Source organism: Ambystoma mexicanum, chromosome 10, assembly GCF_040938575.1.
Source record: "Ambystoma mexicanum isolate Mex_15411 chromosome 10, UKY_AmexF1_1, whole genome shotgun sequence".
NCBI lineage: Eukaryota > Metazoa > Chordata > Amphibia > Caudata > Ambystomatidae > Ambystoma > Ambystoma mexicanum.
This window is the reverse complement of record NC_090932.1, coordinates 609936332-609963674: the sequence shown is the minus strand read 5'-3', so window position 1 is coordinate 609963674 and position 27343 is coordinate 609936332. Positions and strand designations below refer to the sequence as shown.

The following is a 27343-nucleotide window of genomic DNA, read 5'->3' as shown; positions in this document are numbered from 1 at the left end:
GCCCTGTTGCTCCATATTTCTCTACTGCAGCGTAATCACATGCATCATTTCTTAATCCTAACACAGCACATACGGTATGAATTTCGATTCCTTGGTACTGCCCTCAAAATGCCCTCATAAACTAAGGAATCATTGATGTACACAATTGCCTCGAGTTTTAATCTGTCTGCTGTGTTATACACTAAAACTGTATGTTGATGCATGCTGTCTGTCATTGTAAAAGGAAGGAGGGTGAACTTGTTATCCTCAGGTGAGAGTCTAGTCTTTCACACCAGATCAAGACACATGTATGTACATTGGTAGTGTTTATGGTCGAAGTGCGGTCAATGCAAGGCATGCGTGATTACCTTAAGACTGAAATGGCACAGAGGAGCTAAAACACGGTGGTGCAGAAAGTTACCCTAAGAGGAATGACAGTGGTTAAGATTAATTCAAAAGCTTCTGCCAATCATATTATGGCTTGCATGTCCTGCCACGAGGGTGACATTGGCTTTAACGGCCCGCCAGCCCGAGCTAAGGCTCGGGCCTCAGCTCGGGCTGTGGGTCGTAAAAGGCTATGTCTGCTCTCCTGGCAGGGCATGAAAGTAATTCGCAAGGGGTTCGCAGAGAATGCAAACGGCTTTCTTAATTTTTTATTGTGAGATCTGCGCTGCTAGCCCAGCCATCGTCCCAATGAAAAATAGAAGAAAAAAAGATGGCCGCTGCCATATTGAAAAGGGACTAAGTCCATTTTCCATGTCTATGGCGGCCAGACAGAAGGAGCTATGGGTCCGGAGTGCAATGCTCCGCTCCTGAAAGGTAAGTGGAGGGGTTGGTGAGGCAACAGGGAGAGAAGCTCCCTGTTGCCTCCCCACAATGAAAAAAGAAAAAACAAGTGCAACCCGGGGAAGGGCCTGGGGTGGCAGGGGCAGTGGGCGGGGATTGTGTATTCTCACCCGCAGTGTCAGCCACCTGATTGGCTGAGCGCCCTTCCCCGGGTGCACATTTTGTATTCTTATTTATTAAGTGAACGTGAATTAGTGCAAAACCACAGAGTGCTCCTAATTGGTGATGGCCTGTCTTCATCATGTTCTCCATCTGCGACAATGTAGTCAGTGTCTGGTCAAAATATAACCGTTATAACACATCTTTGAAAAAGCAAATTTGTGAACACTTTAGCTGACCGACAATTCAGCAAGGCTTAGGCACAACAGTTGTGGCCTGTGCGTTGCCAGAAGGTTTCATCTGTGAAAATTGCGCTTGCCATCTAGGACATATAAATGAAACTTTGCGATGTACTCTCGGTAGACTTTGGAATGAAGCACTAGAGCCTGCACAAGATAACTCTATTGTATTGTAGGTGACACCCGCCCGAATTAGCTGCTCTCTAAGCTATCGGCATTACCCCAACCATCTGTGTGTTAAATAACATTTCAAATGTGCTAATGTTCATGATTTATGACCTGGACCACCTGCTTGGAGATTTCACTTCACTCAACGGTCACATACCCTTCTCCGTGGAACACTGACTCCTGCTTAAATTGTTGATCTCTGACTCATGAAGGGAAACGCTGATTTTTTTTCTCTTTGCTTCAGAGCTGTTTAGCCCTATTAACGGCTGTTTTGAGGTGTTTTCTTTTTTCTTTTTGAAGTGTGAAACTCCATAGACACTCAATAGATGAACATTTAAATGGCGCTTTCTTTTTTCTCTCCTTTTCCCATTTCTTCACGAGTAGTGTTTTGTCAGCACATTTAATTGTGTAATGTTCTTTGGATTACTTAAGGTTTTAATTTTACTTCCTGTCATTTTATAATATTTTATTGCCTAGTTTTTTTTTAAATTTCAGTTTTATTGGTTTTGTAAAAGTTCGACAATTACATGCAAATTCCATGAGTGAGTCGGAAGAAAAAGAATGTTCACAGCAAATAACATTTTCATAAGTCTCTTGGAATCAAATAATTAACAAATAACTTCAACAAAACCCACTTTCTTTACCCCGCCCACCTCCCCCCTTCACATGTCACCGTCCGGGGATTGAAAACAAGTTTAAATATTGCCAAAGAACCACTAATATACTCATGACATAAGGCAAGTATACACAGCATAATCCAAAGCTCTGGCATAGCAGACTCCATCAGCAATTGACTAAATTGACACGAAATTCAGCAGTGTTTTGCACACATTCTTTTCACATGACATATGTAGCACGAAATTCTGACCATGCATTCTCAACATTGGTGTGATCTCCATGTAAGGCTGCAGTCAGACTTTCCATTCTGTAAATGCTCAGAGAAACACCCAGCCATTCAGTCTTGCTAGGGAGTGTGGCTTTTTTCCATACCATAGTTAGACAGGCTTGTGCAGCCATCAACAGACCTAGCACCATTTTCGGTGCTTTCATGATCGTATCCTCCGTTTCAATCAAGCCAAACAAAATCAGCACTGGTTGTTTCTCTCTTTCGTCGTCATCTAGGTCCCTGATCCAGCTAAGAACCTCTGACCAGTAGGCTTGGACCATTGCACATCCCCACCACATTAGCCAATAATCGGCCCACTTCCCGCAGCCCCTCCAGCAGTGTGGGCTTACTCCTTGATACATTTTGGAAAGCCGGATTGGGTCGTATTGCCATCTATACATTAACTTGATAGCGTGTAGTTTATACTGACAAGATATAGATGATTTCGCTGTCCGTCTGCATATTTGAAGCCATAACTTCTGTGAAATTTGCCTGCCCATATCCGATTCCCATCTGCTTTTGAGTGTCAGTGAGGGTGTAATATCGACCTCCATCAATGCCAGGTACATTGCACTTATCAAGCCTCTGGAGCCCGTGCATGTGTCAAGAATTCTCTCGAATGGGGTAAGGTCCCTCTGCAATTGTTATTTCCATATCAGCCTTGTCAATACCCCCTTGAGTCTCATGTACAGGAAAACTGAGAGCGGGCCTATGCAAAGCGCCTCCTGAAGCTCCTGAATGGTTATAAAAGAGCCATTTCTCCATAGTTGACCTGCCCTTTCTAGCCCCGCCTGGTACCAGGTCTCAAAGCTTCCTGGTTCCGGGATTGCATTTCAGATCCCCGGGGATCATAGGTGACTCAGGGGAGAGGGCCATGTCGTAACTCCAACCATTTTCTTGCCTGGCTTACATATTGCCCATATTGTACCTATAATGGGGTGAGATTTGATGCTATTACGTAATTGGGACCCAGGCACCCATAGCCATTCACCCAAAATGAAGGGACAGAGGTGATAGTTATCCAGGGCTATCCACTGTGGTTCTGACTGCTGCCTGACATGTGGGACGAGGACCCTGAGTTGGGCCACCCTATAATATGTTTCGATGTCCGGTAGGCTTACCCCTGCATTATCTTTTCAAAGCTGGAGTAAGGATCTCAGAATTCTAGGTTTTTGGCCATGCCACAAGAAGGCTAGTAGCAATTTTCTCGTGTCCGTGAAGTATTCTGGGGGCATTTTGATGGGAAGCATTTGGAACAAATATAGTATCTTAGGGAGGTTCACCATTTTTATGGCATTTAGATGGCCCAGCCAAGAGATGGTGAGCTTGGACCATCTTTGAATATCTTTTTGAAGGGCAAATGACAATGGAGGGAAATTGGCTGCATACAGGGATCCTAGGTCACGAGTAACATTAATACCCAAGTATCAGAGCGTGTTGAGACTGACTTTTACTCCTAGGGGGGCAAGCGTTCGACCTCAGAGTCTCTACTAAAGTTTATTTATTTGAGACAATTAAATGCTATAAAATGGGTGATTCACAGTCTCCTATCATGTGAGCCCAGGATGGAAATAGAAGTGGGATTGTAGACTTAAAGATTGATAATAACATTCTCGCACTCCCTTAGATTCCCAGTGAAGAAAAGCAACTACAAGACCAAGTTAAAATACAATCTGAATGGCAAAAAGCATGAGCAATGAGAGATGTTGGCTTAATTAGGTGGGGAGGTACGGTCAAGTCCACCCAGCAGCACCTGGTGTACCAGCTAACGTGCTGCTAGAGAATCAAAGGTTCCAGAAGTTCCAACCAATTGTAGAAGGCCATATAAGGAAGAGCCTTATAGTTTGAGAGCCAGTGATGTATCATGTTTCTAATAACTGTTGAAGATGACTTGTACTAAGGGAGGGCATAAGTTGCCCACCTGACTAGGGAGACCCAATCAAAGTCCAATCCCTTATAGAAAGTATACTTTGATACTCCCCTTAGTCCTATCACAATCCCGTGTAGGTTTTCTTAGCTTGCCACGTAGTATGACATCACGTATGACGAGTTTTTGCTATAAAAGTACGTTTTTTCATTAAATACTTTGACACCATCCTGTGCGACGTCTGTTGATATCCGTTGTAACTCCCTGTTTTAGATAATTGAAAATACAACATACAATTTGCCAAATTCCTGAGTTTGTCTTCCTATTGATGTAAGATTTATTCTGCATCCTGTCCATCGTACAATGTATTACCTTATTTAAATGGACCCTAGGGGTTCATGGCCCTAGCCCCTTTGTTATTTGTGCTGCTTATTAAACCCTTAGTACAAGGGATTCAGAATTCAGAAGCTAGATATACATTTGGCATCCTCTTATTTGCTGTGACACTATTCTGGTTTCCAAAACCCCCTCCAAAAACATTGTACACCTACTATTAGAAGTGTATAGCCAAGGGCCTTCAGATAAATACAAGTGTGATTACATGCATGACTTGCAAGGTGGAGAAGAAAGCCAAACTCAAGATAACCCTCCAAAATTAAATATTAGAACAGGAGACATTCTATGATTACCTGGGATTTAAGCTTCATGCAATAATCAAATGGTCTACCCAGATTGAGAAGAGCGTGGTTATCCTGACTAGACAAGGAAGTGCAGTCAGCTCCTTCTCTAGACTGTATGTTGGACATTTGCATGGTGGCTACACTCCATAGTGCAAACATTTCATGGTACAGAGATGTTACATGTATTATTGAACTGCACCTATGAAAGTGGAACTGGACCTGGTGGATGGTCACTAAATTGCCAAACTATACCAAATACTGTATTGTGCAAACATTTGGACGTTGAATGGTTTATCCACTACAGAGCTGCTCTCTTGTGGTGAATGAGGTGCCCACAGGTTGGATCCACCCATTGGTTCTTACCAATTATTACCAGATCAATTTCAAGCATATGTGGGATGACTCAGACTCAATCACTGAAGGCACTAAACACGATATGAAGGAAGCCTGCCCCTGCTTGGGGCAAAATTAATTATTATCCTAGAGAGCCACTCATCAGAATGATGTGATGGACTACTTGCTCATAAAAGTCGTCTAGGTCTAGAAATAATGAATGATAACAAGGCCTTGTTTGGAAAAACAATTCATCCACGTGAGATTGGGTATCCTGCCCATTAATGACTATATCGCTAAATTATATTTTTTTGAGCCCCTAAGCCCTATATCCCCATATTGCCCAGGGAGAAGTGAAAGTATGAGACATTTCCTCTTCTACTGCTCTTGCTATATCAGACTTAGGAAACTGTGGGTTTGAAATGTGTTAACAATGTGCAATGTTACTACACCTATACAGGCAATGCTGTTGTGAAATCTGCCGATTGTGATATTATTATGCATCTTGTCAGTAATTCTATCTAAAGTGTAAGACAACTTGGGAGTGCCAAATTGCAGTTGTGTTTAAACAGTCAATGTGTTTCAGTAATTTAGCAAGTTCTTTCATGCTATAAAAGCAATTTATTTTAAGCTGCCTATATTTGGTAAGATTTTATGGACTTGCTCTTTCCAAAATAAAGCTAATATGATTATTATTGTGAGGATGGCTATCACAAAGGATTGCTATCTAGCAAGGGTGTATAATTAAATGAAGCGGGTACTCCATCTCAGAAAGCGTGGTCTGCTAGAAGACCTCCTTTCAGAAAACCTTATGCCAAAATCATAATTTATAAATTTATAACTGTGCCTTGATATGATATGATATGATATAATATGATATGGCATTTATAACGCACCTATACGCAAGTGTTTCAAGGGGTAATGCGGCAAGGGAGGGGGAACAGAGGGAAGACAAAGACAGCGATCCTACTAGGCCAAGTGTCATTCAGATCTTGCAAGTGCAGAGGAAGGGGATTGGGGAGAAGTGCAGAGTGGGAGGTGTGGTGGGGACAGTGCATTACAAGGGATAATAGATTAAATAAAACAATAAGAGAAGTAAGGCCAGTTGGTGGCAAATGCAAGGATAAGTGCAGACCTCAGGTGGCGAGTGCTGGTGGGGGACTGTAGGGATACAGAAACAGTCCCCAAGCGTAGGTCTTGCCAGGGAGGCAGTGCAGGTGTGTAACTGGCAGGGGAGGGGACCTGGGCCCGAGATCAGAGGGTGGCCAGGTTACCAGTACATTTTCAGCCATGAATTCAGCAGGAGAGGGGAGGAGAAAAAGCAGAAGCAAAGAGGAAGGTGTTGAGGTGCTTCCGGAACCGGAGATGGTTCTCCTCAAGTTTCAGGGAGGCAGTGCTAGAGATATGCCCCAGTCAAAGAAAGAGATCTACCACCAACTTGTTGCTTGGAGAAGCGACTGACCCTGAGGGAGTTGGAGGCGGATGAGCGAAGATCTCAAGAAGCAAGATATTTAGGAAGAGAGAGCTGAAGATATTGAGGCTCCAGTCCCCAGAAGGCCTAGTCAACAATGCAGAGGGTGTTGAACGTAATCCTCGCAGCCACTGGGAGCCAGTGCACAGAATTCAGTCCTGGAGAGATACGATCCCTGGGCTTGAGGTCAAGGACAAGTCTTGCAGACCTGTTCTGGATGAGTTGCGGAGGGTGGAGAGTAGAAGCAAGCAGATTTAGAAATAAGTTGTTGCAATAATCCAGTCTAGCAAGCACCAGAGCTCTGGAGACAGTGAGCTTCTGGGGGACGGAGAGGAAAGGAAGAATACCTCAGAGGAGAGGTGCAGCTGGTAATGTGACTTCTTAGAGACATCAGAGATGTAAGGAGTGTGTGAAATCGAAGATGGCCCTGAGGTTTTTAGATTTGCAAGTGGGAGTAGGAAGAGGGCCAAGAGAGGCTGGCCAGAGAGTGACAGGAAAGGAGGGAGCAGGTTTGTCAATGAGGAGAATCTCAGTCTTACTGGCATTAAGGCAGAGATCATTGGCGGCACACCACTCCTGGATAGCAGACAGACAGTCAGAGATGAGAGATGGAGAAGAGGTGGCTGAAGTAAGCCTGACAATGAGCTGAGTGTCATCCGCATAGCACTGAAAGTTGGGGCTGAGAGCGGTAATGCAGTGGGCAAGAAGTGCCAGGTATTGGTTGAACAGTCAGCAAGAGAGGTTAGACCCCTGGGGGACACCACGGTTAGAGATAAAGATAGAGGAGAGGAAGGACCCAAGTTGGACCTGGGATAGTCGATCAGAGAGGAAAGAAGTCAGCCATGCCAGGGCCTGACCAGTGATACCCAGGTTATCACAGAGACAGTTGAGCAGGATGGCATGGTTGACCGTGTCAAAGGCAGAAGAGAGATCAAGTAAGATGAGGACACAGGGGGTGTTGGAATCAAGGTTTGAAAGCAGGTCTTCACAGATTTTCAGGAGAGCAGTTTTTGTGCTTCTTGCAGCTTTGAAGCTAAAGCCAGACTGATGGTCATGAAGACAACCAACAGATTCAGTTTGAAGATTAAGCTGGGAGATGGCCAGCTTTTCCAGGAGTTTGCCCAGGAAGGGAGTGATGGAGATTGGGCGATAGTTGGCAGATGGGTTGGCAGAGGGTTTCTTAAGAAGAGGTTGCACAAGGGAATGCTTCAGGGTGGAAGGGAAGACTCCAGTGGCGAAGGAGTGGTTGCAGAAATCAGCCAGGGCAGGAGCCAGGGAGTCAATGTGGTCCTTGATGGTTTTGGAAGAATAGTGGTGAACCTGTTTTGATGAGACTTTCATAGATCGGACTTGTCTAGAAACCTCGTCTGGGGAGAAAAGGGGAAAGGCAGAGAAGGAGGGAGGAGAGGTGGTTGAAGAAGGGCCAGAGGAAGAGCCAGGGGTAGAGGGGGGGAGAGGAAGAGAGAGAGGACAGGATGGGCCTCATCACAAGTTGGGCTGTAGCCCTTAAATACGGTGGTAACGGTATTACAGCCGCATTTAAGGGCTGGCCCTATCATGAGTTGGGCGCTAAATGGGCTGTTTTACCTCCAGCCTTTCTCTGGAGGTGAAAATCCCCTGTTTTCGGCTATATTACCGCCGGCTGTATTAGCCCGCATAATTAGCGCCGAAAATACCCCATTGAATACAATGGACCCAATTGGGAATGGGGATTTACCGTTAACACCCAACTCGTGATCCGGCGGTAATACAGCCGGCCCGGTCGGTGTTAGGGCTATTACAGTCGGCGGTATTACCGCCGGGAATACAGCCCAACTCGTGATGAGGCCCGATATCTTGAGTTTTAGAGATGAAGCGTGAAGCTGGAGCCGTGCAGAGGGCCTCGGAAGTGACCGGAGAGGTAGAGACTGCAGCAGGATTGGCCAGGTCCTTGCAGATTTTAAAGAGTTTGGCTGAGTTGTTAGATGCTGTGGAGACACGGGCTTGGATGTGAGCTCTCTTCCTAGTGCGGACAGAGAGCCGGTTTTGCCTTTGGAGCAGGCGGCAGGCCAGTTTGGCAGAGGATGTAACAGAGCATGCCATTTCCGCTCCGCCACCCTGCACTTGCGTTTGAGGGTGACGAGGTCAGAGTAGTTCCAGGAATTGTACTTGGCTTTGGGCTTCAAGCAGTTCCTCATGACAGGGGCAAGAACATTGAGAGTATCAGAAATAGCAGAGTGGAGCATGGAAAGGCCTGTGTCAGGGTGAGAGTCAGCCAAAGCGGGAGGAGGGGTGAGAAAGTGGCGGTGAAAGCCTCAACTGACACCCGCTTCATGGGACGGATAACTGAGAAGGTGGGTGGCAGTACTAGAATTGGCTTAGCCTGGGGGGAAGAGAGGGTGAGATGGGAGGAAAGGAGAAAGTGATCGCTGCAGGAGAGAGGAGTGGTGAGAGGGATAGTATCAATGCTGCATCAATCTCTGAGCTTCAGCTTCTATTCTTCAGTGGCACTAATCAGGTTCAAAGGTCACGTGCCCTTTTTGACACCTATTGTAAGAGCAATATCACTGCAGACAGAGGTTGCATATAAAACTGCACCTTGATCCAAAACTATAAAAACTATTAACTATTAGTCTGATAGTACGGCGTCCTTTAATTTAATAATAAGCCATACTTGGGTTTTTATGGTGATTGATAATGTTCATAATTATTAAATCCACATCAGATTTGTATCACACACATCATCTCTGTGATCCCACGCAAGCCATGGAAATGTTATGGAGTTATAGATGGACAGCACATCTCTGCTCATCCAGCAGGACAATGGACAGGAAAGCTTGTTCACCTTTGATGACTTGAGAGCTTGGGTAGCACCGCGCCTGCCCAGGAATCTCTGAGCAGGGGATGCCTGGCATCAAGCTTCAAAGAGGCACACCCACAACAAAAGGGCCAGCCTCACGTCAGGCTGATGAATACAAAAGGGCATTTGAAGCTGCAATCTTAGGAAGGAAGCAGTGTTAGGACAGCCTGCCAGAGCAAAAGGGCTACAGGAAGGGGTTTCCTCCATCTTGGTATTCTGTGGGCTGTTCTTTCATTCCTTTATTCTACACTTCCTAAAGAGCAAATCACTTTGGGTATGATGCAAGAAGGCAAAAGTCACTAGTTACCTTGGCAATCATTGGACCCCTTAAAGCAGGCTTGCTTTCGTTAGATTCCTTGTGCACGTTCACCCTTTTAAGGAGGGCTACACCCACTCCTTTGATTCCCTATGATCCTACAAGACAAGAAGAATTCATGTGGACCCTGGTCGGAGAACAGCCTTTTCCAGACTCCTCAAGTTATGTGAAGGCATGTTTTCCAAATCGAAAACAAGCTCTCCCCCTACCATCCCCAGGACACATTGGTGGTGACCTGCTCTTAGACCAAGACCTGCATTCTCTGCCAGCTGCACTGAAACCTAGGATCCGCAGCTGGAGAGGAAGGACTGCTGCAGGTGTCACCTAGCCTCCACTATGTGGTAGTGAAGAGAAAAATGACAAATCTTGTCGCTGAGCCTCTGGATTGGGAATCACAGTGCCATAAAAAGTAAAGCAGCTGCATTCCTGAGTTCTACAGCATTGAACCATCCTGGAAACTGAGAGGACCATATTCGATCACCTTCGAACCATAGGACCTGTGGTGCTGCCTTTGGCACTTTTCTGAACCTCAAACTGCTGTGTTGCTACATGAAACCAGTTCACCACTTCTTCACACTAGGTGAGCATATCACCTGCTCAGCTTGAATGTGAAACTCGCCAATGAAGAAGCCTTCAAATTGACTTGACTCCCCCGTGGATCACCGTGACCTGGTTTGACCTGCAGATACAATGGATTCAGGTCCTTTTTAGAGGAACAGCCTCCATGATCCACTTTTGGGACCCAAGAGACTGATAAGCCACCCATTTGCACCTTTTTCTACAAAGACGTATTCCTTTTTAGTTACATTGTTTGCAATGTCTTGCCTTTCACCCCGCAACATTACCCTCAGTGAAACATCTATGTTCTGCACATTCCGTGTACTTTCCATGGGGGGAGGTGGGTTGTGTGTTTTTATGGACAGTTATTTTTGCATATCGGTATAGTCAATTAAAGTATGTGTTTTGGGCTCTTTTAATATTCATCTTTAGGTTTCCACTGTTATCACATTCACACCCCTCTGAAGAATATAGCATGACCTCCACCCAAGTTACGGGTTGAAGGAGAACATGGTATACCTCGTGACTGTGCCTGTTACAGCTTTATGATTGGGATGACTGTTGGTTTGTAGTATTGTGAGGACTGAGTAGGTGGTTAGCCACTACCCATTATTTTACTCTAAAGCAGTAGTCATAATAACAATGATGATGCGATTAGAGCTTGTCAGAGCAACAGGAAAGCTTCACCTTCCTGTGCCAGAGCTTGTCCATGTCCTCTTTCCCATTGCCCAGTGTTCACACATCCTGCAGGAAAGCATGAAATGTTTCTATAGAAGTTTTAAACTGTTTGTCAAAAGAGATGAAAGTGTGCTCAAATCAGACCTAAATCTGTACATTGTTTCATTAGGATGTGGAAATCGATATAATATTGTGACCCCAATCGCATTGTTTGAATGTATGTTGGCCTACGCCAAGCTGTCTAAAGAACACCATGTACATAGGTTCCGCAGCAAGTTCTTGACCTTAATGTATTGTGTAAGCCGCCATCTTGGATCTAGCCGCCATTTTAGGTACTCTTGCAGTGTGGAAGTCACCCTGAATCACAAAATGGAGGCCGAATGACATTTTGAGTAAGACTCCGGCCATGGTGACCTCCGCACACGTGAATAAACAATATGTCCGCAGGCCACTTGTTAGGGTCACGAACTAAGACCTTGTCCTCTCTTTAACCTGTGTGTAAATATGTAACTGTATCAGCGGAACTGATCAAATTATGTAAATTGTGTGTTCGACCTGGCTACGAACCCTAGCCACAGTTCCAAGAATGGTAAACTTGCGAGAGGGCTGGCCAATGCAGGACAAAACGTATAAAAACCCAAGCATCCCGATGATCGGTCTCTCCCACTTTCAGTGCGAACCTTACGTTGAAGGTTTGCGTGTTAGTCAGAGGGCCGAATAGCTATCCGTATGTCAATTGACTTTGGTAACTTTGTAACTTTGAAATAAAGCGCTTTGTATGTCCTTTGTAACCTGTGTTGGTGTGTTTCCTTTTGGGCTTCCCGGCCTCATATCAATTTCTCTGTTTCCACAAGGAGACTGCTCACATTTGAGACCATGCTTTTGGAAATAATTGCGTTGTCAGACTTAAACAGGCATAAAAGGAATGACAGAAATTGAATTGAATGGCCAAAATGTCAATGCCCAATGGAAGGCGATCTCCCGCTTAACTACCAATGCATTACTGTATGGCTTATCGCGGCAACACAGAACATAGGTCAGAGGTGTTCATATGGTTCCTGAAACACAAATAACAAGTTTTCAAAACATGTAAGCCCTAACAAAAAAAGAACCACATTGCCACTTAATTGTTATATTGCATGACGCCCCTATTGACAATTCAAGCAGTGTCATAATCTTTTCGTGGTATTTAGACACCTCTCTAGAAGCAGAATAAAGAAATTAAACACGTACTTCATGTGCACATCTGATGTGAGAGGATGTATTGAATGGTGTGCCAGTGGCAGAGTAGAGCAGACAAGAAGCAAACAAGATGAAACACAGAGGAACACACTTGCCATTTCTTTACTGTCCATGCAACTTTGCTGATCCATAGAGGAATGCATTAGCTTAAAGTTTGCTTTTAATGAGTCGTTTTGACATCAGACCACGTGGCCTATGTATGCTTATGTATATCAATATTTTAATAATGTGTCTAATTACCCATACTGTCCTTTTTTAAGATTCAGCTGAAGTTTCCGTGAGCTATGACTGCCCACAAGAAGAGACAGATTCTTCGGAGAATTGTTTGCATCCGGACTTTGTAAAGGTAAAAGAAATCCTGATTTAATGGCCATCACATGATAGATTGGCACAGTATTTACAGAGAAGTGAACACATTCAGACGTGTCAAAATTTTAAATTGTATTGAGAAGTAAAACAACGGATGATATATTGACCATCTTCATGCATGTCGTATTTATGTTAAACCACGAAATTATTAGTATTATATTTATATATATATAATATTTGAAAATATGAAACGTGTTGTTGGTAAGACTGCAACAGGATATATCATGTGTAGGCGATAGGTTGTGTAGATATCCTTTATTTGGACTCTCCAACGCTACAGCAGCTTTTCGGTGTCGTATATTCCCCTGCAGGTCCATCGAGACAGAAACACAATTATAAGGATGGTTACCAAAACGTATGTTTTCGCAAATCATTCTCCATAGACACATTTTTTGACACTTCTTAAAGCCCGAACTACTGGACACATTTGTATGAAACAGTTGCAAGTTTCTCGCTACTGGTGTGACTTGCAATCCTTTTGTGGTTTAGCACATATCTGCCCAATGTCTAAACAACTAGTTTGCTGGATCTGGGTTCCCCTGGGGCAGTCGGCGGACCCATCTATAGCCCACTGACTATATGATTGGCTGCTCTGGGTTGAAGCCCACCACCACTCTTCCAGGGCACCCAAACACGCGTTTGAGGCTATAAGAATAGGTAACACGAGTGGCTCTCTATGGGACAGACAATCTGGGGTCAGATTAAAGATACTGTGTACCAGTGCAAGTGCAAAGTTTTACCATGTTAGCACTAATTGCAATAGTCTTTGGCAGACTTTTCCCTGCTGCAAAAATTAATTAAAAGTGCATGTTTTTTACACTGGTACACTTTTTGCCCTACTTCTTATACCATGAATAATTGCACTTGTCAAGCTGCAAATCAATTGTTTTGTAATATGGTTGCAATGTTTTTTGCACTAGGGCAAACTGTCGTAGTGCTAATATGATGCAACTTTGCATTTGCACTGGTGCAAAGTTTCTGAAAAACAGTCCTTACGTCTGAAAAACTTTGTCAGGGGCTGCGATTGTTGTTTGATGAGTTTGTGTTGGCTTCTGAGGACGAAGTAATGTAAAAACCTTTTACATGGGGCAGATTGCATTCCTTTCAGCCGTGTCTTAACGCAAGGCAACACCAGGAGACGGGGACAAAGGTCGCAGAGGGATACAGTGTGTCACAGAAATATTATATGCAGTTCTCGTACGTAATTATTGGCCCATAGATTTTCAAATGTTGGTCCTGTTAACTTGCTGGTCAGATGGCCAGGCTCAGGTCCCAGGCTTGGCGGAAACCTAGCTCAGACGCACAGAAACGCTGATCCCATCTTGGGGCTAGCACTGACATGTGAACCCACTAAGGTTATGCCCACCGACCCTCAAATCAAAAACTGGGTCATGTGGTGACTGGGCATATCATGTGGACATGCCCAATGGTCATTTTAGGTGGTTTGGAGATGTATTGGCATGGCTGAAGGGCTTGCTCCAGTCTAAGTGACCAAACACCAAAGCCACAAACTTGACCATTTGATCACAGACCCACATGGGGGTAGGGTGACTAATGTGACTAGTGCCTGGCCACAGGCTAGGCCTAGTGGACTCTTAGTTGGCTTGGTAGGGCCTGAAGAATGTCCAAATGTCTTTCCCAGGCAAAATAGCTACTTGGCATGACCCTGGATATTTTCAGGCCCGGGGTATGGCCAAAATCCATGCCTCTGGGAAGTTGTTTCCTGGTAATGACCAATGTACTACGGGGTAGTTTCAGGACTGACAAAGCCAGAAAGACCTATCAATTCAAATGCATGCAGGGTGCTTGAACAGGCATCACAATTTCATGACTCAATGTCCCAAGTAACATTTTTTCCACTCATAGAGTTAGTGATGACAACATTCAGACCTGACACTTTCCATCATTCTTTCCAAAACCATTCACAGGCATTCAACTGACACTGCACCAACCCCACCTGTCTTTCCAAGGCATCTTTGGCGGACCGCCCTCCAGCCCATCTCCATCTGCCCTCAAAATTCCCTGGCTGAAAAGCTTCCCAAAGACTCGTCAGTGCCCCTGTCCCTAGACAAACCCCACCTTGCCCTCTTGATTGTGATGTAATGCAATACCAATATGGTATTGGACACAGTTACATCACAGGGCTCCCTGAGTCACAGGCCTAACACATAACTAGATGTGTATCTCTTCTTTCTGACTTCTAGAGGCACAAACCTGATATGTTGGTAATTGTGCTACCACTGATCTTGTAAAAGGATTTTTCTGACATACCGAGTTTCCATTGGACTGCACATACAATGACTGACACTAAACCATCCCCTCCTTCCTTCCTGAGAGTGCTCCAACAGGGTGGGCTGTTTTTTCTTTCCCTGATATTCAGTCCCACTGACCCCTGCCCCAATTAACACAGTGCACCATTTAGACCTTGAAGATCGCAATGTGTGGGGGAGTTAAACATCTAATACATGCCTCTCTGAGCAAAACTACAAATCATCTACAGACAGGCACAGAAAACAGGATATTTTCAGCAGGTGTTAGGTACGCTGTAATAATGTGAGGTTCATTCCATCCCTGCCTGAGGAAATTGAGACATTCAATGAAAGCTAGCATATAAGCAAAATGCATGACTTTGTAGCTTATTTAAGTTATTGACTTGTTTTATTTTGGATCAAAATTATAGCCATCACGGGGCCCTGTAGTTATGGTTAAGTTGCTCAACTCATAGAGCTCTTTTTGGGTGGCTTGCCCCCTCCCTGATGGATCCTCACCAAACTTTGCAGGAAAAGTATATGGCCCCTAAGAATGATTTTGTTAAGTTCTGTGCGGTTTTGTTTAGGGAGTGCAAAGTTATAGGGGGGCCCCAAAATGTGTGGAAATCCTCAAACACGCAATGGAAACTAAATTTGCTCGTGCCTACAGCCCAAATCGCTGGACAGATTTTCACCAAATTTGCACCAGGAGCGGCAGCTTCATCCCAAAAGTGTGTTTTAGTAAATTTGGTGTAAATTCACCCAGTAGTTTTTAAAAAAAATGACCAAAAAGTAGATAAAAAAAATAATTGGTGATAACTCGGTAATTTCCTGATTCGGAGTCCGCATACGCCTCTGGACCAATCAGAGAGCAGCGTGACCTTCACAGACATCATAAGCGCCCGCTGATTGGTCAAGTTAACAACGTGAGGTGCGTCAAAACATTTGCAACGGATGCCATTTTGGATTTGCGGACTGAGCCCGTAGTGTGCGTACCACATTGCAAAAACATTAAAAAACAAATTAAACTATCTCTGGGGAGGTGAGGGATGATGTGGTTGGGATGGGATATGGGATATGGCCATTAAAAACCCATCCATGCATATTTCTGCATTACAGGGTCGATGAAAAGCAGTTTTTGGATGGCTTATATCTTTAGCTCCACTCAATGAAACTGTATGAGATTCTGCAATATCATTTCAGACCTGATCCTGAATGGTTATGCAAAGTCTGGTGCTGTTTCAACAAGAGGGGGCAAAACTAGACGGGGGTCCGAAAATATTTCAAAGGCTTATACATTTGCTGGCAAATCTGCACAAAAGTTTGCAAAAAGATATAGAAACAAATTTCAGTGTTTTTGCAAAGTTTGGTGGGATTTTGTCAAGAGGGGTCAAAATTAGAGCAGAATCTCAACATTTTTAATTGGCTTATAACTTTGTTGCCGTTTGACAAATCTGCACAAATGTTTTCAGAAAGATTATAGACCCAACCGTGAATGTTTGTGCAAAGTCTGAATGGATTTTGTCAAGTGGGGGCTAAATTTTATGACTATTTTTTGTATGCACATTTTGACACTTTTCAAAAAATAAAACATAGATTGATTTGCAGCAAACTCGTGCAAGGAGCATTGGCAAGGCCCGAAAGCATGGTTTTGCAAATGTGTCTGTGTTGAATTTTTTGGAAAAGTGTCATAATGTAGGTACAAACAATAGTGATATACCTTTGCGGACTGAGGTACAGCCTGTGGCCATGGGCAGTGGCCAGATTATCCGAATCATACCCAATGGCCATGACCCATTCTGGTTACTGGTTACTGGTTACTGGTTACTGGTGTGCCCTTGGTAATTCAACCATGACTGCTGGAAATGACACACATCAGTATTTGCGCAGCAAAAAATATGCTTTTGAAAAGAGGGTTATAGTCCTTTCATATATATTAATACAGTGCTGTAACATCGTGAAACATTTTCACTTATAAAAAACATTAAAATTCAATGGAAAGTTTTGTTAAAGGGATGCAGTGCTTAAGATGCACTAATAAAAAGCTATGAAATTCATTAATAAAAACTTTGTTAAAGGAACGTTATGTTTGCAGGATAAAATCTAAAAACCAAAGAAATTTGCCAGTTATGGTAAGCTATGCAACCATAAATCAGGCCACTGCCATGCACTGCTAAGACTGACACCTAGGACATCAAAGATGACATTACAAATGGTATCATCAATGACATGTGTTTATTTAAAGTAGGACCATTATAATTTAAATGTTACTAAGTTTTTAAATTGTATAAGTTGTGTATATATTGATGTTTGTTGAAATAAATTATACTAAATAGTGTTGATTATATTGCATTAGTTTCTTTGTTGTTTAGTGTATGTTTTATGTTTGTCTACTATATAATACATTTTATGTTAATATTATTGTTAATGAATTATATATTTGTAATTTAATTTTAAAACGTAATTTGTTTATTTTTTGTATTGCATATTTTGAAATTCAAATGTTCATGTATATAGTGTTTTTTATTTTGATGTTAGTTACTTTTTTAATTTAAAATATCTGCTGAGTATTTTAGTTTTAAATAGAAGTGTTGCAGATACATTATATGTATAATATGTTTTAATTAAGTAGTATTTTTGTATTATTAAAATATTTTACGGTTTGTTTTATGTATTAATGGTATGCATTTAATAGTTTTATTACATTTGTAATACTCTAACCTTTTACAAAACAATTTGTTTTCATGCATATATTTTATTTAGTATATAATAATACCATTATATATAATTTAAATATCATATATTTATCACATGTATTGATTATATATTTGTATGCTGTTACCTCAACAATATTATTTCTAGTGTTTGTAGATGTTAAGGTTTTGTTGATTTAATCTTAACTCTTGTAAAAATTAACTTTTGTCAAATATTTTCCAGTGTTTTGTTAGGTTTTTGTAATTGTTTGTAGAATGTTTTTTTTATTTTATACATTATCTGTCAGTAAGTGCTAATTAGGGAAACTGTGTCCCCTGCACACTGTCAATGAGGCCTGGGCCTAAATGTTATTTTGGAGTTCAACTGATACATAACTATTCAGGACTTCCACTAGGGGAAAACATCCAAACAGATTATAACCTTCTATTTACTGGTAATTATGCAATACATGTTTTAGACATTTATAACATTTTGAATTCAAGGCAAAATGCACCATAAAATTATATTTGACAACTTTGCGATACATTTTCAATATACAGTATTTTATTTGTCAAATGATGTAGGTTGGCCCAACGCGTTTAAAGTGAATTAGGTTGTTTTTCATAAACATTTTTAAAATATGTCTGCTCATGTTTATTTCGCATATCTGCTAATATTGCTGAATTTCCTAAATTACATTTTTGAGGGTTATCCCTTTTTAATTTTGCTTTGCAGATGGTACAAATCACTTGAGTAACATTTTGCACATCATCTGGTTCAGTATTTTCAAAACATATAACAGTCCTGCAACAGTTTGCCACCTATCTCTTGAACAAATACAAACGCATTACGATGAGCCCCACACACTTCAGCCTCACCCAGTAACGTACAAAGTTCCCCAGGTCTGCATCCTGAAACCTATCATTTTCAACCTCTCAAGGAGCCACTGTTAGAACTTCTAATAATCACCATCAAGATGCAGCTAACAAACAGATTTACATAAAAATCAATTGCATAAACGATATCCATCAACTCATGGACTGGATGTTCCCCACCTATGTCTCAATATCAGTTAACCGTTGCTCATAAGATCGTCTGATAAGAAACATGAGAAAAGCCCTGGTCTAGAATTTAGTGAGCCCACCAAGATTCCAGCAGATGCATCTTGGTGCTATGGATGGCACTGAAAAACATATCAGATCAATGCTGAAAGATGAACTGAATTAAATTGATGTCGGACATCTACCTGAATCTCAACCTACATTTTCCCAGGAAATCTCACCCTAAATTATCCTAGTAAACCCCACAAAGCATATGAATTATAGAATTGGCTCATGTAAATAAAGCAAAATGAATTCACACCTCAGTTCTCACCCAGTGCACAATCTTTCAGCGTTAAAATTGAATTTGACTTCTCATTCAAAATACAAATTACCAAGATGTCCCACACACCATGGTTCCAGCTTGCACACCTCAGAAAAGATAAAAGCTCCATCTCCATCCTGAGTTTCTGAATATTCATCAATGCCCTTGCATTCTCCCACCCAGACAATGACCCAAATCTATGCAGAAGAGTCCTGGATGCAACTTTGGCCCAGTGAGAGCTATTCAGCATGCGTCAATATCCTCAACACAAAACAATAACTGTATACCACTCAACCTGGCAGAGAAACGTCACCAAACTGAAAACAAAAATCTGCAAGAGATGCAAGAGGGGAAAAAAGTAGGAGATAGGCCACTGGCTTCTACACATCCTGTCTTTAGAAATAGTTATTTATGCTGACTGGCCCCCTCCATCCTACACTTTAGGGAGGATTTGATGACTGTTATTCTTTAAAGAACATTCCAAAATTGCCCATCACACTACTCAACCCTACTTCTCAACCTCTGTGGTTCCCCATCCTCTGCTCCCCCTTCCCATCCTGGTAACCACTGCTACCTCCCTAGCCAAACCTGTAAACCCCTGGGTGTCCCTCTGCATACAATTATTTGCTGCTTCCTAACTACATTTATGCTATCTAAAAGCCATTAATACATACATACATGTATGTACGTATGTGCATATATATGTACATGCAGACTTACCTAGGTACAAAATATATGTAACATTGGATTATTTAAGCTTAGCTACACACTCCTGATCTTCTTAGATCTGAAAGGGGCCTCTGTGGCCCTAAATGCGAATGTGTGATAGAATCAAAAACACAATTTATTTTCTCATAGAAAAAGTAATGTTCCAAGGTCAGATATAAGGCGAAAGGGCCACAGTGGTAATATCTTGAACATGTGCTCTTCATATCATTTATAGGTAAAATTGAAGAGGAGATGATGCATATCTATTGACTGTTTACACATTATAAAAATATAGAGCTGGTATCCTTAATGAAAGTAGAGAAGAAGGCATGGTTTGAAATGTAATGAACATTTGTGGTCTAGGAGGTGTGACGAATCAACAGGACACCAGTTATATAACATTATTTCTACTGAAAAGTATTACAGTCAGAATGGCTCAGGATAAACACCCTATGTGACCTTGGGTGCCAGTAAATTATTAGGTGGTTCCCTTCTCTTAGTGCTATCGTCATGCGTTTCAGGAAACTGGAAGAACTAGCAGTGCCAGGGAGGTACACCACTTCCCCATGATTCAGTACACTGCTAGCTTCCATCTCAGTCTTGGGGTTCTAGCTTCTAGCAAACTGCGTGATTACTTTCTCGGTCTCAGGGTTATAGCACTCAGAATGTACCTTACACTATTCCTCAGCCTCATAGTTATTTTGCCCGTCATGCTTCTAGCTTTCTCTCTCTGTTTCAGATGTATAGTGTCCAGCATGCTTTCCCAGTATAAGGGTAGCACATTTCCATTTGCTTTACTTGACAATTTCAGGGGTTTACTACCTAACATACTCTACATGCAGGGATATAGTGCCCTGCTTATTTATCATACTGCACCAAGGTATATACATTCCACCTCTCTTTGACTCTTGCAAGGTGCCTTTTGGCATATAGCTCCAAGCTTGATTGCACTGTGTCTTCCAGAGATATTGCATGCAGAAAATTCTGCAGCTGTGTAGTGCCCTCATGTGTCGGCTACCATTTCTTCTCTGCAGGTTCTTCAGTCTCCCTTCTTCACATCTTCAATCTCTCTCTGCTCTCATGTCTTCTGCGTCTTGCTCATTTTGCTCTCATGTCTTCTCCTCGCTGTCTCCCAGCTCTAAAGTCTTCCCCTCCTAGCACTCTTTGACTCACCAATGTTTAGGAATATATATACACTTTTTGTAATGTCACTTACATGAAGCTGTGGGCCTTGTGCTGCTGCTGATTTCCACTGGCCATTTTGAAGTCACACCTTTCTCTGGCATCTATGCAGCTATGTGCTGCAATATGCCGGCTGTGCATCTCAGTCAATTTAGCGGCTCCCCAGTTTTTTCATGGTCCCGGAGCAGGTTCCATTCCAGTGGTTTATTTGGGTAGTGTGTTCTTTAAGTCTGTGACATTCTATTAGTATGCCAAATAAACCAAGTATCCACATGACCAGATTACAGTATGCCATGGGGTCCCCAAAACAAATTCATGAGAATCATGTGCTGTGTTTAATGCAGCTTATGTGTCCCACAGCTCTGGTGCAGAGACCTTGATTTGCCCACAGCACTCCCACACCTCTAATTGTGGATGATTTGAAGATGAACTCATACAGAGGCAACAGCTTAAGATAAATTGAGCCAAGTGAAAAGCAACGTGTGTCTGGCACATAATGGAGTATTAGGTTTCAGGTATCACCCAGAAAGAGGGGGCTCTTGGGCTTATTATATCATGCTGTATCAACTTGATAATTCATGACTCATACGCATGCAGTTTCCAGGGTCCAAAACCACACCACACTGAAGACAGTTAATGAATCCGAAGCATGTCTCAAGCTACTTCTGATATGCTGCATAAGGGATGCAGCCCAGCAGCTCAGGCTAGACTTTGTCCTAAGGGGTGGAAAAAAAGCATTTTTTTTCCCCTCTGTAATGGCATGCTGTGCTAAAATGCAATACAATGGAGAGCAGCTAGCGCTGATGCTAGAAATGATAATTAATCAACACTGTATCCATTTTCAACGTTGTCCACTTAATAATATGACATTAAAAGGAGCACATACATGTACAGAGAACAATATAATCAATAGACAAGTGCTAGTTGTATTACCACTCTGATGAGCCGTTTGACACATGACGTATTATGTTCAATAGTAGTCGCATTGTCTAGAATTGTAAAACATTCTGGAGAAGTGAACAAATCTAGGGCTAAAATTGTAGGAAAATGATAAGGGAATTGAAATACCTAAGCCGACTAACTGCTCTACTAGTTGAATTAATTATTCAGTAGTAGTAGTATACTCTTAGATCTAAAGGTTACAAGTTGAGTTTGGAGCGAAAAAGGCTTGGCAGTAACAACAGACAAACAAATTGTGGGCAATGAATGAAAGAGTGAGCAGTGTATAGGCAGTGTTTCTAGTGTCCTGTTAACCTTCTGGAACTACTGCTGGTGTATGGAATTTTGGAAAGGAGTCTACTTCCATCTTGACTGCCTGTAGGAGCAGAGATTTCCCTTCAAAGACTCACTCAGAGAGCGCGCAGTCTTTTTTTTAGTTTTTTTAATTAATTTGCTTGGTTGAAACATCAACTTTTCAAATTATTGATACAAAAGGTTTTCCTTTACAATTAGAAATGTTAAAATTAGCATCATACGCTTACGTGAAAAGGAAGACAAGCAGGCTATGCAAAATTACTAAAAATGAACTAAAAAGAAAAAAAAATTCAAATCCAAAGAAAGAAAAATATGAGAGTCAAAATTAAAAGCCATAAACATCCAGGATCAAACTATATCACATTTCTTCGTTGGCCCTGCGCACATACAGATTAATAATGATTATGGCATCTTAAATTTTAACTTTAAAAAAATGGACCTCACACTCTTACATAACAGCCTAATGGTTATGTCGGGCATGACAACAAAGTAAGTTTGCATGTTCATTCTGAACCCGGGTCATTCCATTTGTAGCTTTCTGCGGGCTTAATTATTTGATGAGAAAGTTGACATCACTTTTTGCTTTTACTGAGCATAGGCAGGATTCGGTAGGATAACGTCCAAAAATTAAACAATTACTATTTGTATTGTAATTCTTGGGTCGGAAAATAGCATTTGCCATTTTTGGTACTGAATAAGATGGTTCTGAAACACAAGTTTATCCTTAAAGCATTGACTTCGTACATCACACACTGCCTTACAGTCAACTAGTAGATTTTGCATAGTTTCTGTTTGGTTTATGTTCCGGCAATAACGGCAATAATTTTGTTCAATCGGGATGATTCTTCTCCTATACAATATATCACGAGTGGCACACAAGTTTAACCTGAACCTCATAGGGCACGGGTGTTTTACGAGATAATTCGCTGTTATCCCATATCTTTTAATACCAAACAAGAAAATGTCAAAGTGCAATGAACATTTTGCCATATTTTCTGCCCAGTCATACTAAAAGATTTTCACTTTTGCCCAGTCAGGGTTTGAAATGAGTAAATGTACAGTTATAGTTGCATCACTAAGGGCACTTATAGTGTGCTCACGCCATTTCAGAGGGAAATTATTCTTCAATGTAAGTTGAACGCTATGACCTTTAAGATAGATGGTTTATCTAGGCCAACTAAGGCTTTCCGAAGGAAGGCACATTGTTTCCACATCACCTGTGAATAGAGTGATGAAAGGCCTAGTTCATAGCGAATCAATGCTAGGGGCGTGCCATTTGGCAATTGCAATACTTGTTTCCAATAAATGGACACTATGCTGTCCCAAAATTTGCGTTCTTTTGGCAGACTAGCCTCCACACCATATAATAAGATTGGTATTACCTTCATCTTATAAAACATGATGATATGTTTCATTGAGAACTTTCCAAACTTTCTAAGGAGTATTTTAGTTTGAGACACCAAAGATTGCAGTTTGTTTTTCATTTCGCATGTGTATTGTATTAAAGATTTTCTATGTTGAATTACCACACCTAGATATCTGTATAGGAATACGTTATCAATTTTGCACTGCCGTAAGAGCCATTTGTAATTGCATGTTTTTAACTTCCGTTTAGGATTACAAATGATTATCTGAGATTTATGAGTGTTGATATTTAAATTATTGGCCTGAGCTTACACGCCAAGTTGTCCCAGCATGTTTTGTAATCCCCTCAGTATTTGTGATAAGAGAAATAAGTCATCTGTGCTTAATAAATACGGGATTTGCTGTGTTCCAATTTTCGGGGGATCGCCCACACAATTTGTGAGAGAATCACCTTTATCTAGAATATAAAAGTTCAACAAAAAGGAGGCAAAGGCACAGCCTTGCTTCAGGCCCCTGTGCGTGATTATTGTTGGTGATAGCATTCCATCTAAAGATATGCGTACACGCATTGATGTGTTTGTATGAAGCAGTGTTATTAGTGATAACAAAGAAGGAGGACAGTTATGTTTTTTGAGTTTGAGCAAAAGCACAGACCGATCTATTGAGTCAAATGCGGCTCTAAAATCGATAAAACCCAAATATAGTGGCTGTCCTTGTGTCAATTGGTGAGCCTGGATCATGGCAAGGGAAAAAATGTTAGGGATGGTGCCCAGTCCCTTGACAAAGCCTGACTGGAATGGATCTAATAATGATTTCTCTTCAACCCAGGCATTTAATTCCTTAAGTTTTATCCTACAAAAGATTTTACAAGGAGCATCCAACAATGAAATTGGGCGATAACTGTCTGGCGATGAACGATTGCCTTTTTTATGGATCGGAACCGTTATCGCTTGAGTCCTTGTTTGTGGGAGTTTTTGACTATGATTGACAGCAGTAAAGATGTTAAGGAAATAGAGGCCCAGAGTTCCGGGTGCATTTGCATGACAAAATTAGAAAGGCCATCAGGGCCAACTGCTTTCGATTTACTCGCAGTTCTTATGAGTTGGAGAATCTCAGTTTCGTCAAAAGCCAATTTGAAAGTGATCGGTATGTTTAATGCATCTAGACTCGGGATGTTTACTGGGACTGCATAAAGTTCGCTAAAATGTGTGATCCAAAGATGCGTGTTAACAGCAGAGGGTTTAGTGAAAATTTGGTGATGACCCAGGGCTTGGTTCAATGCTGCCCACATTTTAGAGATGTTTTTACTAGCAAGGGTATTCAGCATATCTGCTCCATCTTTCTGATAGAGCAGTCTCCTGTGCCCCTTTACCCAGTTCATGTAGTTGTTGTGTAATTTTTTTGACAATGCCGCTCTGACAGCGGGAGGAGGTACAGCAAGTTTCTCAGTTCAGCCCCATTTGCATTTTTTTGACCGTATCAAATTGTCAAAAATATGCAAGTGATTTTGTCGTTTGGTGGCACGCATTTTTGTTTGCTAAAATGCTTGAAATGTATTGCGTTATATAATGCCAACATTATCTAGTGCGTTATCATCACTTGTATCTGACTTTTTAAGAAGTTCATTGAAGTGTATTAAAGCATCCTCTGACCCTCAGAGACGGCTTCTGCCTGTGTTCACCACCAAACATCCTTTCACTGACTCATTCCTAACAGGATCACATTTTAACTGAGCACCCAATTCTGTTGATAACATGTTATGATCGCTAACATCAAAAGTAATGACATTACATTTTTGCACAGTCGGCCACAACACCGTATTCACATAGATATAATCAAAGACTGACGACAATGTACCTTTGTGCCAGGTCGGCGTAGGTGGTATATCTGATGCAAAGGCACCATTCAGAACATGCAAGCCTCTATATTGAACCAGGGCTCTCCAACGCAAAAGTCTCTGACTAGTGTGCCCACTCATGTTATCCATGCACTTTAGGTTTAAATCACCAGCAAGTATTAGAAACCTGGTGTAGTGGTCTTCAACCACCATATCTAATAAGTTGTTCAAAATCCTTTAAAAAATGCTCATCGCTTAATGCAGCAGGGTTCTAATACATATTCAAAACAGCATAATCATCAACAGGTGTTTTGACTCTGACCAGCAACATAAATTCATTTGGAACGGCCCACAAGTTAGAAGAAAGACCATGGCTCTTTTTAACCGCAATGACAAGCCCTGACATCAGTCTACCCACTGATGACTTAATAGCAGGATTTAAAAATACTTCATAGCCTTCCCAAATTGGGGGTATGGTTAACCATGCCTCTTGTAGGAGTACTTGATCGTGGCTATTTAACTGATGTTGATTATTATTTACAAGATGCTTATAGCCTCTCGTGTTCCAACTGACAAGAGAGAGCGATTGAGGGCTTGCGGACAGGCCTGGTTATTTTTGCTCTATATTATGTTGACAGATACACAGCTTGTTGGAGGGGGTGTTATCTCTTGTTTTTTTAGTCACTGAGAGATTTGATTGGGGCAGATGGAGTTGACTTTGCTGAGATGGAACCGCTTGAGAGGAGTGGTGATCAATACTGAGGTCAAAGCCCAGTTTGGCTAAATAATCTTTTGACTGCCAAATTAGATTCTGCACCACTCTGGATTGCATCCAGAGTTTCACTACATTTAAATTCCTTTTGTCAACAAATTTGACCAATGCTAAGTCAGCAGTCAAAATATCTTCTAACGGTTGGATGTCTGAAAATATTGCCATCACTGCCCTATGATTTAAATCGTATTGGGTGGAAGGGGAGGGTTTGCAAGCTAGAATTAAGGAGTGTGGTGCAGGGTTTCTCTTGATGATGGTACATTTTCCTTTTGTTACCTTTTCGCTCTTGGACTTTTCAGCTTCCATCACTCTTTTTTTTTGGCGAAGTAGTGGACTGTAGATTCCCCAGTGCGCTCTCAATCAAGCGAATGACGGCTCCAGAAAGATCATTCATAGTGGGAGTGTCATTCGCTCGTTTGTTTGTGTTTCGAACTGGGGGTGCTTTCTCAGAATAGAAGCACTATCCCCAGTTTTTGTAATATCATGGGCCTCTGAAAGTGTCGGGAGTGAGCCAGTCATACCTATCTTTGAAGATGGATCCTGACCATTAAGTGATTCACTACATTGTGGACTTTGCGCAATTGGCTTAGGTTGAGAACACTCGCATGCCTTTTTATACAACTCTATTTGGGGGTGGGTGTGTCCCGACATGTAGGCATCAACCGCCTTTCTAATTTCGGCTCTATCCTGATTATCACTTAGCGCCTCCTTTACTTTGGATTTCTTGACCGCGCTTTGAGCCTGACTGTTAGGATCCCTGTTGGCACTAGACGGGGAGGAGCGGGTTGTATTCTGTTGCGTTATCACTTGCAAATGTTCATTCAATGGGGTGTAGTTTAGCGCTTGTGCAGGTTGAAAACTCAACAAGTCCATTTTCTTCTTGATGTGCATTTGCAAGGAGTATTTATTTTTAATGGCCTGGGAAGCAAGCACATCATTTTTTTTGGTAGGGAAATTGCTTTTGAGAAACTGTTTTGTTGACGCCCCTCCCATATGTTTTACAGTAACTTTATTTTTGGATAATTTTTGATCCAGTTTTCTCATATTCTTGGTCCCATTATTCAATGACTGTTGTGCTTCTACTGATCTCGGAGCCATTGCTTTTTTGTAAGAATCAGAGGCAAACGGAGTAAAAATAGAATAGAGTTTCCCTTGGGGAGTTGCAATAGACTTAGTTGGCAGACTCACAATCGTCTCTTGAGACAGATGGTTGACATTTAATGGCAAGTCATATATGATCGAATCAATGCATGGAAGGACAGATGTGATCCCACTGCTCTCTCCAGTCATTGCGGAGATGATTGCAGGGGGCCTTTGTTCAGGCACATTGTCGGTCTGGCATGCTAC

The 27343-nt window shown here is 41.9% G+C and overlaps 1 protein-coding gene across 5 annotated transcripts in view; it reads left to right on the top strand.

The window, feature by feature from the left end:
• DOCK10 (dedicator of cytokinesis 10) overlaps window positions 1-27343 on the top strand; it is a 2208289-nt gene that overhangs the window by 788600 nt on the left and 1392346 nt on the right. For all 5 annotated transcript variants that reach the window (XM_069618176.1, XM_069618179.1, XM_069618177.1 and 2 more), the window contains exon 9: window positions 12462-12547. In XM_069618176.1, coding sequence (XP_069474277.1) covers window positions 12462-12547 — 86 coding nt within the window. The remainder of the gene's footprint in view (window positions 1-12461; window positions 12548-27343) is intronic.